This window comes from Myxocyprinus asiaticus, chromosome 20 (assembly GCF_019703515.2).
Source record: "Myxocyprinus asiaticus isolate MX2 ecotype Aquarium Trade chromosome 20, UBuf_Myxa_2, whole genome shotgun sequence".
In the NCBI taxonomy this organism is placed as follows: domain Eukaryota; kingdom Metazoa; phylum Chordata; class Actinopteri; order Cypriniformes; family Catostomidae; genus Myxocyprinus; species Myxocyprinus asiaticus.
In genome coordinates, this window is record NC_059363.1 from 5,756,876 (window position 1) to 5,777,762 (window position 20,887).

General features: G+C 37.5%; 1 protein-coding gene across 1 annotated transcript in view; it reads right to left on the bottom strand.

Moving 5' to 3' along the window:
- Nucleotides 1–7,136, bottom strand: part of ttc6 (tetratricopeptide repeat domain 6) — a 32,524-nt gene extending 25,388 nt beyond the window's left edge. The window contains exons 1-6 of the mRNA XM_051645995.1: nt 7,120–7,136; nt 6,827–7,073; nt 6,093–6,222; nt 4,052–4,227; nt 3,171–3,307; nt 2,861–3,030 (exon numbers count right to left, since the gene is read on the bottom strand). Of these exons, the coding sequence (XP_051501955.1) occupies nt 2,861–3,030; nt 3,171–3,307; nt 4,052–4,227; nt 6,093–6,222; nt 6,827–7,073; nt 7,120–7,136 (877 nt within the window). The remainder of the gene's footprint in view (nt 1–2,860; nt 3,031–3,170; nt 3,308–4,051; nt 4,228–6,092; nt 6,223–6,826; nt 7,074–7,119) is intronic.
- Between the last annotated feature and the right edge of the window lie 13,751 nt (nt 7,137–20,887).

Here is a 20,887-nt window from a genome sequence, read left to right on the forward strand (position 1 = left end):
TCTCCAGTCTACCACTGTCTGCTGCTTTAATCTCAGAAGCTTGCAAAAAACATTGTCAGTGTTGGCTACCGCAAACTGAACAGATTCACCAGTAAAGTCTGAGGCTTAGGAGCACTTTCCCTGAAAACACACTGAGCTATTATATAACCATAAATACATGAAAGTTTACTGGCTGGTGCTTTAAATATAATGAAAGTAGTTCCCCAGTTCATATAAGATAAGACTGGATGGCTCTTTTTTTCTTTTTTTTTTTAGGAGAGACATGAAGATCTTTGTATGACCTGATTCAACAGATCTATAAACTCCATCTGATGATAAAATGTTACAATAGTGGCTTTAATGATGGGGTCCTTAATTCTTAATCATAAACAAATTAACATATGATATATCATATACAGTATATATCAACACCTATTAAATATTCAGCAACTTAGCCTAACCTGATGTGTGATAATATGCACAAATTTAGTCAATCGTAACAGGTGATTTACATATAGAGGACTTAAAGTTACAGCAGCATAAAAAAAGAAAACGCTTGTTTAATTATACAATGTTAGAAAGAGGGTGGAAAATGGTCATGTAAAACCAATTACGATAGTTTCAGATAATGGAAGAATCTGATGAGAAATGCTTGAGTTAATATTTTAATTGCAGACTTTGGAACAATATCTCAGCCAAAACTGAGAACAGTCTGAGACATTGTTGAGATCTCTTCTGCAGCTCTAGAGACAGATGTGAAACTGGGGTCTTTTTTTAGCAGTATACGAAGCAAAGTCTCCATTTAATCCCATTACTGTTTAGGAGAAACAGCTGAGATATTAACGAGATCTTGCTTTTGATTTTTCTTTCCTATGGGGCTTCTTGAAAAACTCTCAAGTGTAAATGTTTTTAAAGGTGCACCCAGTAATTTTTTTCCCTTTAAAAAAGTTTTTCTCCTAAAGAAATGAATTGTAATTTTGAAACATATGTATAAAATCATGAGCGCTCACATGAGATGAGGACTCTACTCATATCAGTAACCTTATAAAAGCTGTTTTATTCTACATGGGGCAGGGGTGCCCTCATGGGGGCTGCCATTTTAGAATCACATGACCAGCTGAATACTACTCGCTTAACCTCCTGAAAACCCTGCGTGACTGCTGTGTGCATTTTCCATTTCCCTTTTGGATTTGTGACTGGTATCCACATATGCGGACAGCAGGGTCAAGTTGTGAAATTTTAAGTAATGCTAAGCTATAGAAAGTCAGATTTTTTTAATCAAATAGTTTATTATGTGTCCAGGAGTGTTGGTTATTCATGTTTTTGAGATGTTATAATTAATAATAATTAATAATTTTATTTATCACACATTATACATTTGCACATATACAGTAAAATTCTTTTTTTCACATATCCCAGCTAAGCTGGGGACAGAGCACAGGGTCAGCCATGATACGGCGCCCCTGGAGCAGATAGGGTCAAGGGCCTTGCTCAAGGGCCCAACAGTGGCATCTTGGCAGTGCTGGGGCTTGAACCCCCAACCTTCTGATCAGTAACCCAGAACTTTAACCCCTGAGACACCACTGCCCCTGATGTATATACATTACAGCTGATTTTCTACAAAGCTGAATTAACAGTTCTTATTAAAGTAATGTCCAGTATCATCAAATCACTGCCAACCATGTTAAAATAAAATTTTGCATTGTAAAATAAAGAATCTATGTACTGATTATCATAGTCCCGTGTCTCCCAAACATGTTGAGTGGTCCAAACATCATCTTAACCTGAAACTGAACTTTTGGTTGGATTTTAAGGGTGAGTGCACTTAGCTGCATTTAGCTATAGGATGCACTGATGCTCCCTTGCTCCCTGTTTAGTGAATGGCTTAACCTGCAGTGTGCTGTGTGTCTGCACTGGTCTCAGAACAGTTAGAAATGCACCTTATTTTCATCCTAACTCTATATGAAGCCTTTGAAAGCTACATTTTTCAGCTTTCACGTGAATACATTTATTATCAATGTGAAAATGCACAGTAAATATATAGGAATGCATTTACTAATGTTAATGAATAGAACCGTATTTTACAGTGGTAACAAAATAAAACAATAACAAAATTCATATTAAAATGAAGCGAACTGACACCCATAGATGTGTTAATGGAGAAAAATATTCAACTTTTGAGGGAGCACTGTCCTAATTTCAACATGTGTGGACATCATGTTTATCAGCACGCTAACGCACGAAAAATGAATGGATGTTTTAAAGCTGCACATCAAATGAAACTAGAGACAGTATTCTTTACAACCAAGCAGGTTTCAGTCAAAAAACTTAAAGAGGGTTCTTACTAGAGGCACTTTTGTTGGTGCTGTGCCAGGTAGCAGCACTTCCTGAAAATCAACGTCATGCTGTTATGTCACGTGACACGGTGCACTAGAAGTTTAACCCTTATATGACAGTGTAGAGTCTTGCTGAACTGTATTCAGTCGGTTTTAATTCATTTGAATTAAGCGTTGCGTATAGCGAAGCCAAAATACAACGTCCACACATGTGGACGCGGGGTCGCACGATGGTAATCTCAGTAACCGTCTTGTAATTGGACACTTTCACTCTTGGATTAAATGAATCATGTCTGATTGTGAATAGTGAATTTCTACAATGGCATCTGTAACTGAAAACTATTGATTTTGAATGATGCTGCATCACACCACTATGGATGAATCCATGGATTCTAAGATGTTGCTTCTCATCCTACTTTCTCATCTAACAGTACGTCACTCTTCACCAACATATTGGCAATGTATCTTAATGAAAGAAGAGTAATAGCCATTGTAAAAACTGTACATCCTTGTGAATTACAGTATGTCAAGCAGGTGTGTTTTACCAGATGTGCTGAGGTCTTTTAAGGCCATATCAGGCATTATCTTCCTCAGCAAACAGCCTCTGTGGTAAAATGCCAACCAGTCACTGGGATCCAAGTGCACAGCCAAAGAAAAGTCCTCGATAGCCTTCTCAAACTGACCCAGCTTAGAACAGATCCTTCCTCTGTATGTCCTACAGTAATATTCAGTGTGTAGAAAAAAAACCTTTATTGAAATTACTTATCAAGAAGTAAGTACTTGTAAATATATTTAGTGGAAATCAAACACTAAAAAGTAAGTCTAACTCTCTCTTGATTCCATATTAACATTGACCTGGCACTGGCATTCCCAGGTTGTTGCTTCAGCAGTAAGGAGAAGTCTTCCAGGGCCACCATCCATTTGGAGCTGTCGAAATGGTGTTTTCCATGGATTAGCATTGCATCAGTCCTTGTAGAGTCAATGGTGAATGTCTGGTGGTGAAAAAGGAGGTTTAAAGTTTCCCATGTCTATTATAAGTGAGGAATACAACAAATGTGCAACAGTTTTCTATAATAAGCTACTTGTTGATGGCAGATCTTATGTTTATATTTAGATATATTTAGCCTGCCAACTGTGTTCTGCTTAGTCAAGCTCTGAAACACTAAATGATTATGTCCAATAAAACTACTGTAAATCAGTTTTACTGTATGGTTGGTCAAAGTGTGCAAAAATAACAGCTTGCAATCACTATGTCTGAAAAGCCTTGTTTACAGTGATTGCAACATGTTTCATAAACAGATTCTTTTAAGACTTTGTTTTGTAGATAATTTCCATCTTAGATAAGCTATGTATTTTGGTTTTTGTAAACCTTTCACATTTTAAAGGGGTGATATCATGCTTTTTTGTTATTTTTTCCACCACTTTTGCAGATTGGTTTCAACAGAAGGTCTTTTTGGACTGGGGAGAGAGTTCTGAATTATGGAAGTTACAGAATGTTTTCACAGTAAAATTAAGTGTTATCTCAAAAGTTCAAGCAAAATTTTATTGACCCCTTTAAGAAATTGACGATTATGCCGAATAATGTTCACCATTCAAAATGTAAATGCCGGTGATGATGTCACTTTAATATTTCCATAATGAATTGTGATTGGTCTTTATAACCCATCTTTATTGCAAGCAGTGGTATTTCCTTTAGGGAATGTAAATCTAGTTATATTGTTCCATATAAGGCTCACTTTGGCGTAGTCTTCCATGGCCAGCAGTATCTCGCCCCTCTTCTCATACATCTGTGCCCTCTTAAAGTAGATCTCTGCTTCATCTGGCTTGACTTCGATAGCTTGGGTATAGTTGATTACGGCCAATGTGGTTTCCCCTCTTTGTTTGTAGATTTCTGCTCTAGACATAAATGCATCTGGAACACAGTTGGCAACAGTCATGAGCTTCTACACTTCGAAGAACTTTCTTGCTTGACTCTATAAAACTATTTAAGATACGTTTACCTGAACAGGAAAAATGTAATAAAGAATGGTTGCGTATTGTAAGTAAACTTAGTTTAGAATTTTTTATTTTTACTTTTTATCCCCTTTTCTCCCCAATTTGGAATGCCCAATTCCCACTACTTAGTAGGTCCTTGTGGTGGCGCGGTTACTCACCTCAATCCAGGTGGCAGCGGACAAGTCTCAGTTGCCTCCGCTTCTGAGACAGTCAATCCGCGCATCTTATCACGTGGCTTGTTGTGCATGAAACCGTGGAGACTCCTAGCATGTGGAGACTCCTGCTACTCTCCGTGATCCACGCACAACTTACCACACGCCCCATTGTAGCGAGAACCACTAATCGCGACCATGAGGAGGTTACCCCATGTGACTCTACCCTACCTAGCAACCGGGCCAATTTGGTTGCTTAGGAGACCTGGCTGGAGTCACTCAGCACGCCCTGGATTCAAACTCACGACTCCAGGGTTGGTAGTCAGCGTCAATACTCGCTGAGCTACCCAGGCCCCCTTAGTATATAATTATTAAGGGAAACATATTATACACATTAAATCCACTTATAATGTTATTTAAAGGAACCGTTCACCCAAAAATGAAAAGTCTCTCATCATTTACTCACCCTCATGCCACCCCAGATGTATGACTTTCTTTCTTCTGCAGAACACAAAGATTTTTAGAAGAATATTTCAGTTCTGTAGGTCCTCACAATGCAAGTGAATGGTGACCAAAGCTTTGAAGCTCCCAAAAGCACATAAAGGCAGCATAAAAGTAATCCATAAGGCTCCAGTGGTTTAGTTTATGTCTTCTGAAGCTATCCAATTGGTTTTGGGTGAGAACAGACCAAAATATAACTCCTTTTCACTGTACATCTTGACACTGCAGTCTCTAGGCATGATCATGATTTCAAGCTCAAATTCAAGCTCTGTGCTTGACGGCGCCAGATGGTGCTAGGAAGTGTAATTGAGCTTGAAATCATGATTGCCAATCAAGATTTACAGAGAAAGAGGAGTTACATTTTGGTCAGTTCTCACCCAAAACTGATTGGGTCACTTCAGAAGACATTGATTAAACTACTGGAGTCTTATGGATTACTTTATGTGCTTTTTGGAGCTTCAAATTTTTGGTCACCATTCACTTGCACTAAATGGATATTCTTCTAAAAATCTTTGTTTGTGTTTTGCAGAAGAAAGAAACTCATACACATTTGGATGGAATGAAGGTGATTCAATTATGACAGAATTTTCATTTTTGGGTGAATTATTCCTAGCTCTAGATTCTGTGCACCAAAACTAATCATTATTTAGTTTGAGCCTTACAATGAAACAGGCACGTTTTGCTATTGTGCTGTACCTATAAGAGCTCAGTATTAAATTGATGTCTGTTATGATTGGCTAACCTCTGTAGACTGGCGTAATTTACTGTTGTTCAACAGAGCAGGCCAAGCAACAAAATACAGAATTGAAATCAATTTGTAAACGTGAGTAGTCATGTGTTAAAACGCTTATGGTTGTGATAACAATAATGATTATATTCACTTTTGAAACGTTATTTTCATAAATGGACTGTGTGGACTGGGTAGGAAGCTTTGTGTTCTTAGAATATGTCTACATAGCACATCAAACCTTTTCATTTCAAAAGCGCAAGGAAATTCTTTTCACCAAGAGCCAAATGGGTTGTGTAAAAATTGTGTTTGTCAAATAATAACTAAGATAGCATACACTAGCACTGCATCATTATCTTGTCTCTCTGCTGTCTAGTAATGAAAGTGGAGTCATGCACACACCTGCACACTTCTTGTTGTTCTTAATAATGATGTTGAGATCATCCAGAGCCTTATCGGGGTCGTCTCTCAGCAGGTAGATGCTGTGTCTGTGCCAGTAGGCATCCAGTAAATGGGGCTCCAGGGAGATGGCCTTTAAAAATAGAAAAACAACAGATTGATCATTAATACCCAATAAACCAAGCAAAAAAATCAGGACGGAAAAAATAATTTCTGAAATAAACAATTTCAAAGTAAGCTTGAACTGAAAGGGGGGTAAAAATTAAAAGAAACTAGATTTTTACATTTTGTGAAGAAAATGTGAATGGTGCGTTCCCATGCAAAACTCACTGCCACAAGGCTAGGGTGTTTTGGGTGGTTACCAGGGCATTGCTAAGCAGATGCTAGGGTGTTCTGGGTGATTTCTAGGTGCTAGATCAGAACTTGGTTGCATACTGGTATATGAACAAATTGTCTGCATAAGTCAAAAGATCACCCCTAGATGTGTCAGGTCACTCCTTTAATGCAACTATAAAGTGATTTTTTGGCCTGTTTTAACTTCTGCAAGGCTAAAATCTTTTCTACTCAATAAGCCATACAATTTAAGGTAGCATTCATGTCTGTAGCAGAAACAGTGAGGGATAAGCTATGCATCAAAGTTTAATATTTAGGTTTAGGGGTGTTGAAAAATCCCTAAACCTAATAGGTGCAACAATAATAGTGATGCATGCATGTTCAAGCAGGAAAATAAGTCTTACAGCATTCAGATCTTCAAGGGCCTGGTTGAGATAACCAAGTTTAATATAAAGCGCTCCACGTCGGCACAGTTTAAAGGCACTTTTTTCCCCATGTTCAGTGATAGTTTGGGTCAGCTTGGCCACTTCATGCTCCAGATCAGCTGTTGTGAGACCTTCATCCAGAACCTCAGATAGATCCACTCTGTCCAGAACCTGGATCTTTTCCTGTGGGTGCTGGTTCTTCAGACCACAGGGGAGAGAGCCTGAACTCTGGAGCTTTTCCAGAGGAAAGAGCTTGTCAAACCAGCTATCACATATATCTCTGATCCATTCTCTGGGTGGTGTACCGTCAGGTATTCCACCACAATCTGTGGAAAAGCTCTCAAAATCTAGGAGCCCGGGAAGACTGAGGCAGTGGCGTGGTGAAGACAGCTTCTCAGAGGGTTTGGGCTTCCATGGTAGCTGACACAAAGACTCGCTCCTTTTAGAGAATAAAGAGAGAGATAAACACAATCTTAATGCAAACATTTCAACCAGGGTTGCCAGGTCTGTAAGAAAATGAAAGCTAAATGACCAATGATCAAAACTTGTGCAAAATCAGCCAAATGACCAATAAAACCATCCCAATACCAAAACTCAAAATCTGCAATAGATTTTGGTCCCTAATAGTCCCTATTATGCATTTTTAGATTTCACTTGTGGACCTACTGTTTAATGTAATTAGCAGCATTTCCACATCTACATCATCATTGAAAGACATAATATTTAAAAGTCATAAAATGCAATACATGTCAGATGAGGTAGAACAATCCTCATGATACTTTGACTCCATAAGTAAGCCTATTACTTGTTGTTACCTTGTTTCTGCGGACAGACTTTTTCACCTGTAAATCCACTGTATTGTTACAATGAATAGACAGTGTATACAATATACTGAATGCACAGTGTTATAAGCCTGTCTGTTTCCATTACAAAAAAAGTATTCATCTTATTTGTTTTGACTTTTTAAAAGTAGCCCAGTTCCATGGGAAAATTGTTGGTAAACTGCAGACATGGCAACTTGAACTGCCACCAGATTTTTAAAAAAATCAAGGCAGATGATGGGCAAAATTGTTTATTTTAAAATATTTTATGGAGCATAAATATTATATTACAATTTTTCTTTTAGAATAATTATCAAATATAAAAGATAAATACAAGATGCACTGCATCAGAAAGTTCTTGCAAAATATTCAGGATTGCTATGAAAGTCCATTTTATATAAGTTGCTTTGATTATGTTCTGGTCTTGTTTTTAAACCCCAATCCTATGTGACATGAATTTTTACAGAAATTAATCCTTTTTTAAAAAATTAATAATTTTTACCTAAATTAAGACACTATCTACAGGAATAATTCATCCAAAAATGTAAATTCTGCCATTATTTACTCACAAAATGAGAATGGGGTTTGGAACAACATGAAGGTGAGCAAATAAAGACATAATTTTTGTTTTGGGGTGAACCATCCCATTCATAAAAAAAAACTAAAAACCTTGTGAGTGTCCGAGGTGGCTCCCTCAGTTTTTTACGGACATAGGCCATCTTTACAGAAGTGAGTTTCTTTTCTCTTTTAGCATTCCTGCGTTTGGAACGGGACACTCTTGCCCACTCTTTGCCTTTACGTGGGTTCCTCCTGTGGTTTGGGGTCTTGAAGGGCCACACTGATGAATCGGGCCCATCCTGGAGTTCAGCCTGAATGGCATTGGGTGGAGAATCGCCAGCCAGAGCGGCACAGATTGAGTGCTGCTGCCTCTGCCATCGCACATGCTCCAGCTCTTGAGAGAGGCTGGTGAAGTCAGACTGGAGCCGCAGACAGGGCTCAGGATCTGGGGTTAAGTGTGGAGCAGAGTGGGGCCGTCTGTCCTGAAACCCCAAGGGGAGACAGGATATTACAAGAGGTCAAAGTCTGGTTGCATGTGGACTGTTGCAATACAGCAGAGCAGCTTGCAAACAAATATTACAATATTATTCTATTGTTTTAGGTTTATTACGCAACAATACGCATAAACTCAAAATCATAGAGAGATTTGCTGCACACACAAAAATTTAAATTCTGCCCTTATTTACTAACCCTCATGTTGTTCCAAACTCGTATGCTGTCATATTTTACAGTGGAAGACCATGGGGGGAATTTTTTAAGAACCTTCACACAGACTTTTTTCCCATGTGACCACGTCTCCACAAAGCACAAAAAACACCAAAAAAACACGCATATGATTTCCAAGTATTCTGAGGTTCCAATATTGTAGCTTTGTGAAAGGGATGATTCTCAGAGGGTAACCATTTAAATTTTTATCTGTTCCTCACATAAAGCCATTATACACCAATCAGCCACAACATAAAAACCACCTGCCTAATATTGTTTAGGTCCCCCTCGTGCCACCAAAACATCGCCAACCCGTATCTCAGATTCTTCTCACCACAATTGTACAGAGCGTTTGTCTGAGTTACCGTAGACTTTGTCAGTTCGAACCAGTCTGGCCATTCTCTGTTGACCTCTCTCATCAACAAGGCATTTCCATCTGCAGAAATACCACTTACTGGATGTTTTTTGTTTTTGGCACCATTCGGAGTAAATTCTAGAGACTGTTCATGAATGTTGGAAAAAAAACTCCATTAAGATTCTCCACAAATTCCCAATTTGTGACCCATAGAAACATTACAGCATATGTGTTTGAAACGACATGGGGTGAGAAAATAAGGAGAGAAGTTTTACGTTTTGGGTGAACTATTTATCTAAATTTGCTGTTATCCAAGGGTAGAGGCATATGGATGATTTGAAATGAAGTGGGGAAAACATTATAAGCATGGGCCTTTAAAATGTGATACCAAAAGGTGGCTAGAATGAACACAGAAACATACAAAATATCATTAGGATGCCCCCTCCCTGTCATGGTGTTTTCATGGTACCGTGTCTAGTGTTAAACTAGAACAAATAATAGACAATGGTATCTAGTAGAAATAATGAATTCATTCTCTCAATAAACAATAAAAAATATAAAATATACTGTATGTACAACCTGTTCTTTTGTGTTGAAACCACAGGGAGTGATTGAGGCTAATTCCAGTGTTCTCAAGTCTGACAGAGACTTGTTTTTACAAGATGAGACATTTTCCTGTGGACAAGGCCGTGTTTTTAGAGAATGTCAAACACAATTGAACTCAAAAACTCTCATGAATACAGTAGAAAGTTGTAAACAAACCAATTGTCTTTTCTTTTCCTTTCTTGTACTGTACTCTATGTATGTAGACAAATTTACACGAATATTTGACTACTTTTTCCTTAGTAAACAAAAAAATTTTATAAAGGATATCCTCTGGATTAAGTAAATTAATTAACTGACCATCGAAGTAACCTGTTCAGCCTCCACCACATTTTGTAGATCTTCCAACAGATTCTCTTTGCACAGGTCAGGCTCAGTTATCTGAGGACATGAAATTAACAAAAATGGAAGTTAGAGCACCAACTATACAGCATAAAAGTGTATATGATGGAATCTCAGCCTTCAGTTTCATCAAAAGGCAACTTTTCCCAGTTTAAGCAAACTCATAGGAAGATCATAGGTAATATGTTAATAACCATAATTCAAGTGAATTATAGGCATTAATACTGTATGCTAGTCAAGTATTCATCTTTTTCTTTAAACCCTTGTCAAGACCATCCTCAACTGCTTCAATTGCCTGTCTCTCTATTATTGTGGATTTGCAAGATAATTGCATTCAAATCGAAATAATAATACTGAAAAACCACGCATCAACAATAGTGTAGATACAAAGCTGCCTTTGGATTGCAGTATTCTCTGCAGAGAATACAGAGAGGTCTAAAGTGTAAATGCAGGCAGCAGATAGGGGAAGCATGCAGTGGTTTCTTTCATTAAAGAGTCCCTGCGGATTGGGAAGGAGGTACAGGTCCATCTGTTAATGGCACTGCTGTACCTGGTATTTCGGGAAGAGCTTGTCTTTCATAAAACAGGGGGCGCAGATGAATTTTGGAGGTGCTGGGTTCCAGAACATTCTGAGCTCGCTGGGACACAATGTTACCTATGAGAATTAAGGAAATAAAATTGTTAGGTGAAGAATTAATGTGATAATTATAGGGCTGGCTGTAAAACTTAGGTAACAGTCTGTTTAAAAACTAAAGATAATGTAGAGCAATTTTAGTACTGTTTTAATTCTATAGGGGAAAAAATGTGAGTCTAATGCCACCTAGTGACTTCATATTACCAGTTGCCTGGGATAAATTACCTAAAGACATGCACTGTATGAGGAATTACCATACCTATTGGCTTGGAGATTTATATTTTGGTAATTTTTTTTATTTTTAATAGAACATAAACAAATGGTTAAAAAGCTAAATAAATAATTCCATCAGATTACACTATAATTACTGCCTTCAGTTAATTACTTTAAGTATGGTCACATAGGGTGAATTCAGGTAAACTGGGACACTTTTTGACACTGACATGACAATTTACTCTGAATTCACCCTACTTAAAGGGTAAGCTTTACTTATGCATTTAGCACAGGTAATAAAGGGGTGATTCTCAGGAAAGCAGTCAAGAAAATGTCCTGTTCATATTTTACACCAAATCAAAAATAAATTAATTAATTAATTAAAAAAAAAATATATATATATATATATATATATATATATATATATATATATATATATATATATATATATATATATTGCATTAAGTCTACATTTAGGACTTTTTTTGCATTATGACATTATTTTCAGGGCACTTAAGAACATTTTACCCCCCAATTCTCATTACCGTAATGTGCCTGGACGCTTAATTTTTACTATTCCCATTCATTTCATTATTATTATGATGATTCTCATCACTGTAACACAGTGCAGTAAAAAAGATAATGTTGTACAATGATTTTTTATATTTATTAAAATCAGCAAAAATCAAAGGCAGTACCAATGGAGTTAGAATGTGGTATAAAAATACTTTACAATTTAAATAATTTATTAAAAACTTTTCACACTGCAGTAATGAGAATTAAGGGGTAAAATGTCAGTGACTGTCATGAAAATAATGTCACAATGTAAAAATCTTAATGGCCCAAAAGTGTACAGTAGGCTTCCTTTATATATGCAAAATAAAATTTCTTATTTGTTTCTTATGATTTTGAAGTAAAATAGGACCAGGGCATTTTCTTGACACATTTCTTGAGAATCACCCAGAGAATCTAAGGATTGTTGAACTTGTCCAGCAAAACAGCTATTATTTACTTTTATTTTTATTAGTCAAATTAGTGACTAATTTGTCTAGCATTAGTCACAGCCAGTGAGTGGTAAACAATAGATCTGTCTTACGGCACGTCCACACATTATAATCCGTGGTCTTTCTACATAGAACTCTGCTATTCTCTGCCAGTCCTCCAGAGAATTTGATGGCTGAACAGGCAATTGAGAAACACAGTCCGTCTGTGCTGAAACTCCAACAGAATCCATGGGAACACCCTCACACACCAGTCTACAGCAAGAAACACGGCATTAATAACACTTCACCAGAAAGATCAGTCATGTTGGTGGTGGAAATACAATCCCTCAAAATGCATGTAAGGAATATGATGCAACACATATTAGCTTCCATTTACATAAATAAGACAGGGCCAGAGACATTTTACCTCTTTATATCAGGAGTAGAGGTTAGTTGTCCAAGTGCTGCCCTCTGCTGGTTAAACTGTGGAGTTGCAGTGGTCACGTTTTGAGTGTGGAAGATTTTAGAAGCTAGTTGTAGCTCAACAGGCACAACTTGACTAGCAGGAGTGGTACACAAGTGGTGGATGGTTTTGTAGCCCTCTACGCTGTGCAAATTACAAATAATAAGAGATAAATGTGGTAAATAAGGGTTAATCAACAGCTGTGTCTGAATAGGTATTGAGGAACCATGCTTTTGCCAAGTAGGACAAAATTCTATGTGGGATGAAAAAAGTGGTTCCTGGATCTTTTGTTGGTCCTGGAACAACATTGCTTTTAAAGACAAAAGAAAGTCCTTAATACATGCCCTAACCCCAACCATTAAGAGTGGATATATTAAGTAATGATAGTTCCACTGGTGCATTTTGCTTTTACAATCTACCATTCTCGCATACCAGATGATGAAGGTTTGCTCAGTAAAAAAGCTCCCACGAATTTAAGGCCTAATATCCTGCTTCATTACTCAATGTCAACGTTGGTAACTAAGAAACAAGTTCTTATTCAGTAGTACCAGTTCATTTTTTGTTTTTTTAAATACTGGAACCAAATGATATTTGTCACTTTCGTTTCTGTTTACGGCCCATGTTAATGGCTCTTCTGCCGCTGTGATGCACCACCGTGCTAAAATACTCAAATGTTGCACTGCAACACTTCAGCTGAAACAGCAGCGTGAAACATACAGCGCAACCAGTGTAGTCTGATTCCGAAATGAGTTACTCTTATGAGCCGGTTCATTTGAATATACAGAGTGAAACATACAGTGCGACCAGTGTAGTCTGATTCCTGAATGAATGACTCTTATAAGCTGGTTCTTTTGAATCTACATCATGAAACATATAGTGTGACAGTGTAGTCTGACTCCCAAAACAAAAGACTCTTATGAGTTCGGTTCATTTAAATCTACAGCATGACACATACAGAGCGACCAGTGTAATCTGATTCCTGAACAAATTACTCTTATGAGCCATTCATTTGAATCTACAGCACGAAACATACAGCACGACCGGTGTAGTCTGATTTCTGAATGAATGACTCTTATGAGTCTGTTCTTTTGAATCTACAGTGCAAAACATTTAACGTGACCTATGTTGTCTGATTCCAAAATGAATGACTGTAATGAGCCAGTTGATTTGAATCTACAGCACGAAACACACAGCGTGACAGTCTGATTACAGAACAAATGACTCTTATGAGCCAGTTCATTTAAATCGACAGCATGACACATATAGCACAGTTGTGTTGTCTGTTTCCCGAACAAATTACTCTTATAAGCCAGTTCATTTGAATCTACAGTGGGAAACATACAGCATGACCAGTGTAGTCTGATTCCTGAATGAATGACTCTTATGAGTCTGTTCTTTTGAATCTACAGTGCAAAATATACAGCGCGACCAGTGTAGTCCAACTCATTAAAAAATTACTCTTATGAGCAGGTTCTTTTGAATCTACTACAAAAAACAAAGCACGACAGCATAGCCTGATTCCCGTAGTCCGATCCTTTGTGTTCTGCTACTGCTACCGGGTCCTTGAATAACGTATAACGTGAGAGTAAGGGCAGCCAGTGGAGTTTCTGGTGCCCCCCTAGGGAGTTGGTGCCCTATGCAGACTGCGTAATATGCATATAGGAAGCAGTGGTATGGTCTACACCGCAAAACATACAACGCTTCCTACTAAATGAATGACTTTTCTGCTTGATCTTTTTAATGAATCCAAAACATACTACCGCAAGTCATTCTTTTATCCTGCCCACTTGAAATGAACTAAGATTTCAGAGTAGTGACTGGATAGATGTTGATGTGACAATCTGTAGTCAAACTTTCTGAGTTTTGGTTTATTTAGTTGTCTTTTATAAATTTGAATGAATTAATAAATATCTTTATTAAAATGTCTGTGTAAACGCAACATTTGCGAAAATTTGTGATTCTCAACTTTTCGTAAAAGACTGCTGAGGGCAGTAAATACAATAAGAATTACATTTCTTATTTCCAATTTTTTTTTTTTTTTTTCAAAAAGTACTAAAAGAATTGTTAATGGAACCATTTAGAGACCAGAATCATTAAGAAGAATTGGAATTGTAACCAGAATTGTAAAATTCCTGACGTTTCCCATCCCTACCCAGTGTTGACAGGCCTAAATACATTCTCATAACTGAAACAGTCAATCTCGCATCAGGGTCTATCAGGACCTCCAATGTTTTAGTCCATTTTCCGTAACTGAAGTGCAAACTTAACTTGGATATAGGCCCTAAACTCGGTCATAAAAAGAAGACGAATCCTTCTGTTTGCACAGATCGTCTCGGCCATAACTTCACACCACTGTTTGAACTGTAGACAGCGGGAGAAAAAACAACCTCTGAACTGACTTTGTGTGCGAGCCCTTTGTGTTCCTCAAACTGCAGACAGGCAGGAGAGGGCCCTCCGCCACCCACGTCTCCAATGACAATGACAATTTATTGCGTACAATTTGTTCACTTGGGCCTGTGACAAGCGAGATTTATCACCTCGCTCTGGCGTGGTTAAGCCTCAACGGAAGACCTGGAAGGTCACGGCAAAGTCATCACTGAAAGGCAACATTCCTAAACTGCGAGTAGGAACCTTCAACCTGCCCTGCTATCCATCTGCCCGTAGGCATGCGACTCCATATAAACCCTCTCAACCGCGTCCAACAGGAACCTCTCAGTGACCCTTGAGACTGGAAAAAGCTAGTAATTAAAAGGCCCTTTTTTGAGAGTGTTTTGCTGAGAGGGAGTGGCGCTGGTACAGCCGTGCAGGTAGTAAATCTTGTATTATCAGCTCTCAGGTGAGTGCAGGTGAGGTCGAGAGGAGGTATGTGTGGGTGTGTTGGCTCCAGACAGAACTGCAGCACAGCTGAGTGGCGTAAGTGATGGGTAATTACTCGCCATGTTACTGCCCCTTAAATAGGGTTGAGGGGGTCTGATGACAGCCTTGGACGCCGTTCTCAGGTACCATGAAACTAGATGATATTTTGTGTCTAAGGCCACCCTCTGAGCCCTTCCGCTAGTGTCACATTGAGAGGTTGACAAGTTGATAGAGAGTTTAATGACCCATTATGTCAACACGTAAATTGGTGAACCATATTGTCATAATGCCTAACATGATGTAAATATCTCAAAATGTTTTAGAACTTCTTTACTCTTTTTTAGGTGTCCAGGTTGCGAGTAAGGAAAGGCCTTGGAGGGTTTTGGCTTTATGGGATGTCTTCTCTGCTCTCTGAACAGGAGTAAAGCTTCGTCCACGAGCCATTAAGATATCTGCACTGGTAACCTTAAAAATATAAAAGGAGAGAAGTAAACACAAATAGGTTTTTATCTGAAGGATTTAAAGAATTTTAAGGTTTCCCTTTTCATAATTTATTGTACTTACCCGAATTAAAAGAATATTCTGGGTTCAGTTCAAGTTGAGTTCAACTGAGAGCATTTGGGGAATAATGTAAATTACAACTTAATTTTGACTCATCCCTCCTTTTATTAAAAAAAAAAAAAGTAGCAAAAATCAAGGTTACAGTGATGCAGTTACAATGGAAGTGAATGGGGCCAATTTTTGGAGGGTTTAAAGGCAGAAATGTGAAGCTTATAATATTATAAAAGCACTTCTGTCAAAACGTGTGTATTATTTGAGCTGTAAAGTTGTTTAAATCATTGTTTTTGAGGCAGACTACTGTTCTAGGCAGATGAACTTCTAGACATTTGTCACCGACGTTACGTCGTCATGGCAATAGTAAGTTGTAAAACTGGATATAACTTAACACAAAAATGATTAGTAAGCAATTTTATCACACTTAAATCGTGTAATCACGCATTTTGTTTATGTCTTGTTGCTATACTTTTGAAACAGAAAGTATTTTAATGTTTACCGATTGGCCCCATTCACTTCCATTGTAAGTGCCTCACTGTAACCCAGATTATAGCTTTTTTTAAAGAGAGTCTAAATACATTTTTGTTATCAACATTATGCCACAAATGCTGTTGATTGATCTTAACTTGCATTGGATCCAGAATATTCCTTTAAGGTTACAGGAAGTGGAAATGAGGAAGTTTCAGATCAAACTAAAGTTTAATACAGAGTGCCACAGGGCTCAGTTTTAGGGCCTCTGCTTTTCTCCTTATACATATTTCCCCTATAAGACATTATCAGGAACCATGGAATTAGTTTTCACTTTTATGTAGACAATACCCAACTTTATATTTCCTTGGAACCCAAAGAAATTTCCCAATTCTCCAATTTTGTGAAATGTATCAAATACTGTACCTAAGAGATTGGATGGTTAGAAATGTCCTTCTACTTAATTCTGACGAAACAGAGGTTTTAATTATTGGAACAAAAACCTCTAAAAATAAGATACTAGACTATAATTTGACTCTCGATGGTTGTACTGTTACGTCATCTTCTACAGTAAAGAACTTGGGTATTATATTTGATAGAAATCTGTCCTTTGAAAATCACATTTTCAATATTTCTAGAACAGCATTATTCCACCTCAGAAATATTGCTAAGTTACAACATATGCTTTCTGTTTCAGATGCTGAAAAATTAATTCATGCGATCATGACCTCAAGACTAGATTATTGTAATGCATTACTGGGTGGATGTTGTGCAGGCTCAATAAAAAGCTCCAGTTGGATCAAAATGCAGCAGCTACAGTGCTGACAAGAACCAAGAAACATGATCATATCAGCCCCATTTTATCATCGCTACACTGTCTACCTGTAAAGTTTTGTATTAACTTTTAAATTCTGATAATTACTTACAAAGCTTTGAATGGTCTGGCTCTTCAGTACTTAAGCGACCTTCTGTCATGCTATAATCCATCATGTTCACTACGATCACAAGATTCCGGCCGTTAATAATACCTAGAATATCAAAATCCACAAAAGGAGGTCTCTCAGTTTAAGTCTAGACTAAAGACTTGTCTGTTCAGCCAGGCATACACCTAATTTATCCCTTAACTCATTGTTATGCTGCATTAGTCAGGTCTGCCGGAACCGGAAACACTTCTCGTATTCTTTAAGTCTACTTTTAAATTCAATGGCATCTACGCTAATATAATTCTATTTTTTTTACCCGTCTCATCCTCGGGATTCATATTCTGAGGTTGCCAGATCCAGCTCCGGTCCAGCTCGAAGTCCACTCCCACTGCTATGTGTCACTGAATGATGACTACTAACTGCAGCCTGTACCAACCAGGCAGCGAGGGGCACTTCAGTCATCATTGTCTACATCACCTCTGTCTACTATGTTGGACTTCACAGAGGATGAACTACTGCCAACTGTAACCATAAGACATGGGATGCTCCACTGGCCACTGCCTGAACCTTGGACTTAGGATGGAATTTTTCATAGAAATGAACTGCCACAATCTTGAACCTCTGACTACAAGCTTTGTGGAGTACAAGACTACAAGCCTGAACCTCGGAGTTAGTATGTACTCCACCAAATATGAACGGCCACTAGCTTTCAGCCGGATTGCAATGCACCTCACTGACCTCCAAGAACCAGCATCATCTTGGTCATAGGATGGACTACACTCTCTTAAAATGTAATACATAGACATCGCACAAAGATGACTTCCAGCTTCATTTTCTGTAACAAGATAATTTTCTGTAAAGCTGCTTTGAAAATCTGTGTTGTGAAAAGCACTATACAAATAAAAATTACTTGAATTATCTTGACTTGAAGGTTCTTTTTAAAATCCTTTCTATTTTTCCCCAAAACCAAATGTTTCAACAGTATCTCCTCCTAGAGCTTTCAAGCAACATTCATCAAACTCACCACAGCTCTTCAGCCTTTCTTCACTTTGTGTGCAATTACTTTTCTAAACGGTTGACTGATGCTTTTCATTGCTGATGATCAAATATACCCAAAATCCAAAAGCCTTTCATTGAAAATTTATGATCTATACTTTATTAACTATAATTCGTCCTGGAGCTTCCAAGGTATATCTACCAAATTTAATTGGCACAGTAGCTCAGGCTTTTGTCACAGTACAGTCATACAGTACAGTAGTACACTTTATTTATTTATTCTAACTGATCAGAAATCATCGTAAGTCTAAGTAGATCATAGAAACCATGGGTGCCAATGGTCTCAACGATCATCTTAAGCTTGCAATGCTTTTGGGAAATGCAGCCCAGACTGGTAGCTTTAAGTCACCTTTCAAAGTTTGCTTCCTATATTTACATATATCATTGAAGCTATAGCGTCAAAAAAGGGAACAATGTTTTTCAAGTAATTTCTTTGATAGCACTGGTTTCTTGTTCATATCACCACAAATAACCACCAGCACTGTGTGATGAATTTACCACGGAAAGCAGATCCTTGAGTCCTTCACCCTCAGATTCCCTCTGTAAGACTGTCTCAGGTCTTGGTGAACTTTTTTCTTTTGGTAATGAGGGGTCCCTTTGAGTTGGCCCCTGAAGGAAAATACACATAGAAGAGTTATCATTCCAATCTTATGACTTTACCCATTAAGATGTACGTACAAACAGGAAATTCTACAAATTTCCCCACTGCAACTAGATATTCTACATTTTTCAGCAATGTCATTTTATAAACAGCATGGGAACAGCCACCTTTGCTTGAAATAAAGAACAAACATGTTGCTTATTTGCAGTGCTGGGTAGATTACTTCTGAACTGTAATCTGGAACTGATTACAAATTACATGGCTAAAATGGGAGTCCATAACGCAGTCTCTTGTATTAAATTTTTAAAGCAATATAATCTGATTGCTTTTGGATTACTTCTGACCTCATTCTTGTTTATTTGATGTCACATGCATTCAAGTAGGATAAGCTTGTACCAGTTTGATAATGTTGCTAAAATGCATTAAAGAAGCTTAAAGGAATAGTTCACCCAAAAATTTAAATTAATCATTTACGCACCCATTCATGCCATCCCAGATGTGTATGACTTTCTTTAATCTGCTGAACTCAAATTACGATTTTTAGAATAATTTCTCAGCTCTGTAGGTTCATACAATGCAAGTGAATGGGTGCCAAAATTTTAAAGCTTCAAAATCCACATAAGGGCAACATAAATGTACTCAAGACGACTCCATTGATAAAATCAATGTCTTCTGACAGGTATATGATAGGTGTGGGTGAGAAACAGATCAACATGCAAGTTTTTTTTTTTTTTTTTTTCAAAAAATTCTAGGAGGGTGAGTAAATCATGTGAGAATTTTCATTTTTGGGTAAACTATCCCTTTAATGGATCAAAAATATGATCATTTTTATGATTTGTGTGAGTGTGTGTGCTTGCTTTTTGTCTGTTTCAGAGTAAAAAAAGAATACTTTCAATCCTTTACTACCCAGCACTGCCATTTGTGGCCTTTAGAGCTCCCCCTACGAAGGATTTTACTATTATGTTACACTTTTATTGTATCGCTTCAGATTAAATGTTCATGAGGTGTACGCAGACTCTATTTAAGCAGTACGGATAATACTGCACATTATCCTTTTTACATAGATATATGTTGCATCTACAGTGGCCCCCAAAAGTATTTGGATACTTAAGCCACCCTTAAAATTAACATTTTATTGTCTTCTCTCCTTAACTGTTTTTTTTTTTTTTTATTACTATTCAATACGTTTTATGCATTTTATTTTACAAAACATGCATTTTCTTTATATTCTATGAATATGACATTTACATGTTTTCTTTAAAGCACTTTGTAAACAAGGTTTTAATGTTGCTGATAAATAAATCTTTACTTACTTAAAATTGTATGAATTTCATTAGAATACATACAGTAAAAATCAAAACATGTTGCATTATTTTAACGAAACACGGCACAACCACACTTTAAGCAAAACATTTCACAAAAAGAAGTTTGAAAATGGCTAAAATGATAAAACATCAAAAATACTGTTCAAAATGAAGACAAAAAAATATATATTTTACTACAATATGGTTGTCAAATGTTAGTGGAACATGTCTATGTAATGTGATGAACTACACCTGTGGTTACTCTGCTAACTTCCAATATCCACTAAAAATCACCTCCGGATCAGTTGTTTAAAAGTAACTGCAAAAATGAATGAATGAATGTAACATTTATATAGCTCTTTTCAGATACTATACTCAAAGAGCTTTACACAGTGAACAGGGGACTCTCCTCAACCACCACCAGTGTGCAGCATCCACCTGGATGTTGCGACGGCAGCCATAGTGCGCCAGTACGCTCGCCACACACCAGTTGTTGATGGAGAGGAGAGAGAAGAGTGACAGAGCCAATTCATGGAGGGGGATTACTAGGAGGCCATGACTGATAAGGGGCAAATGGGGGAAATTTGGCCAGGACACTGG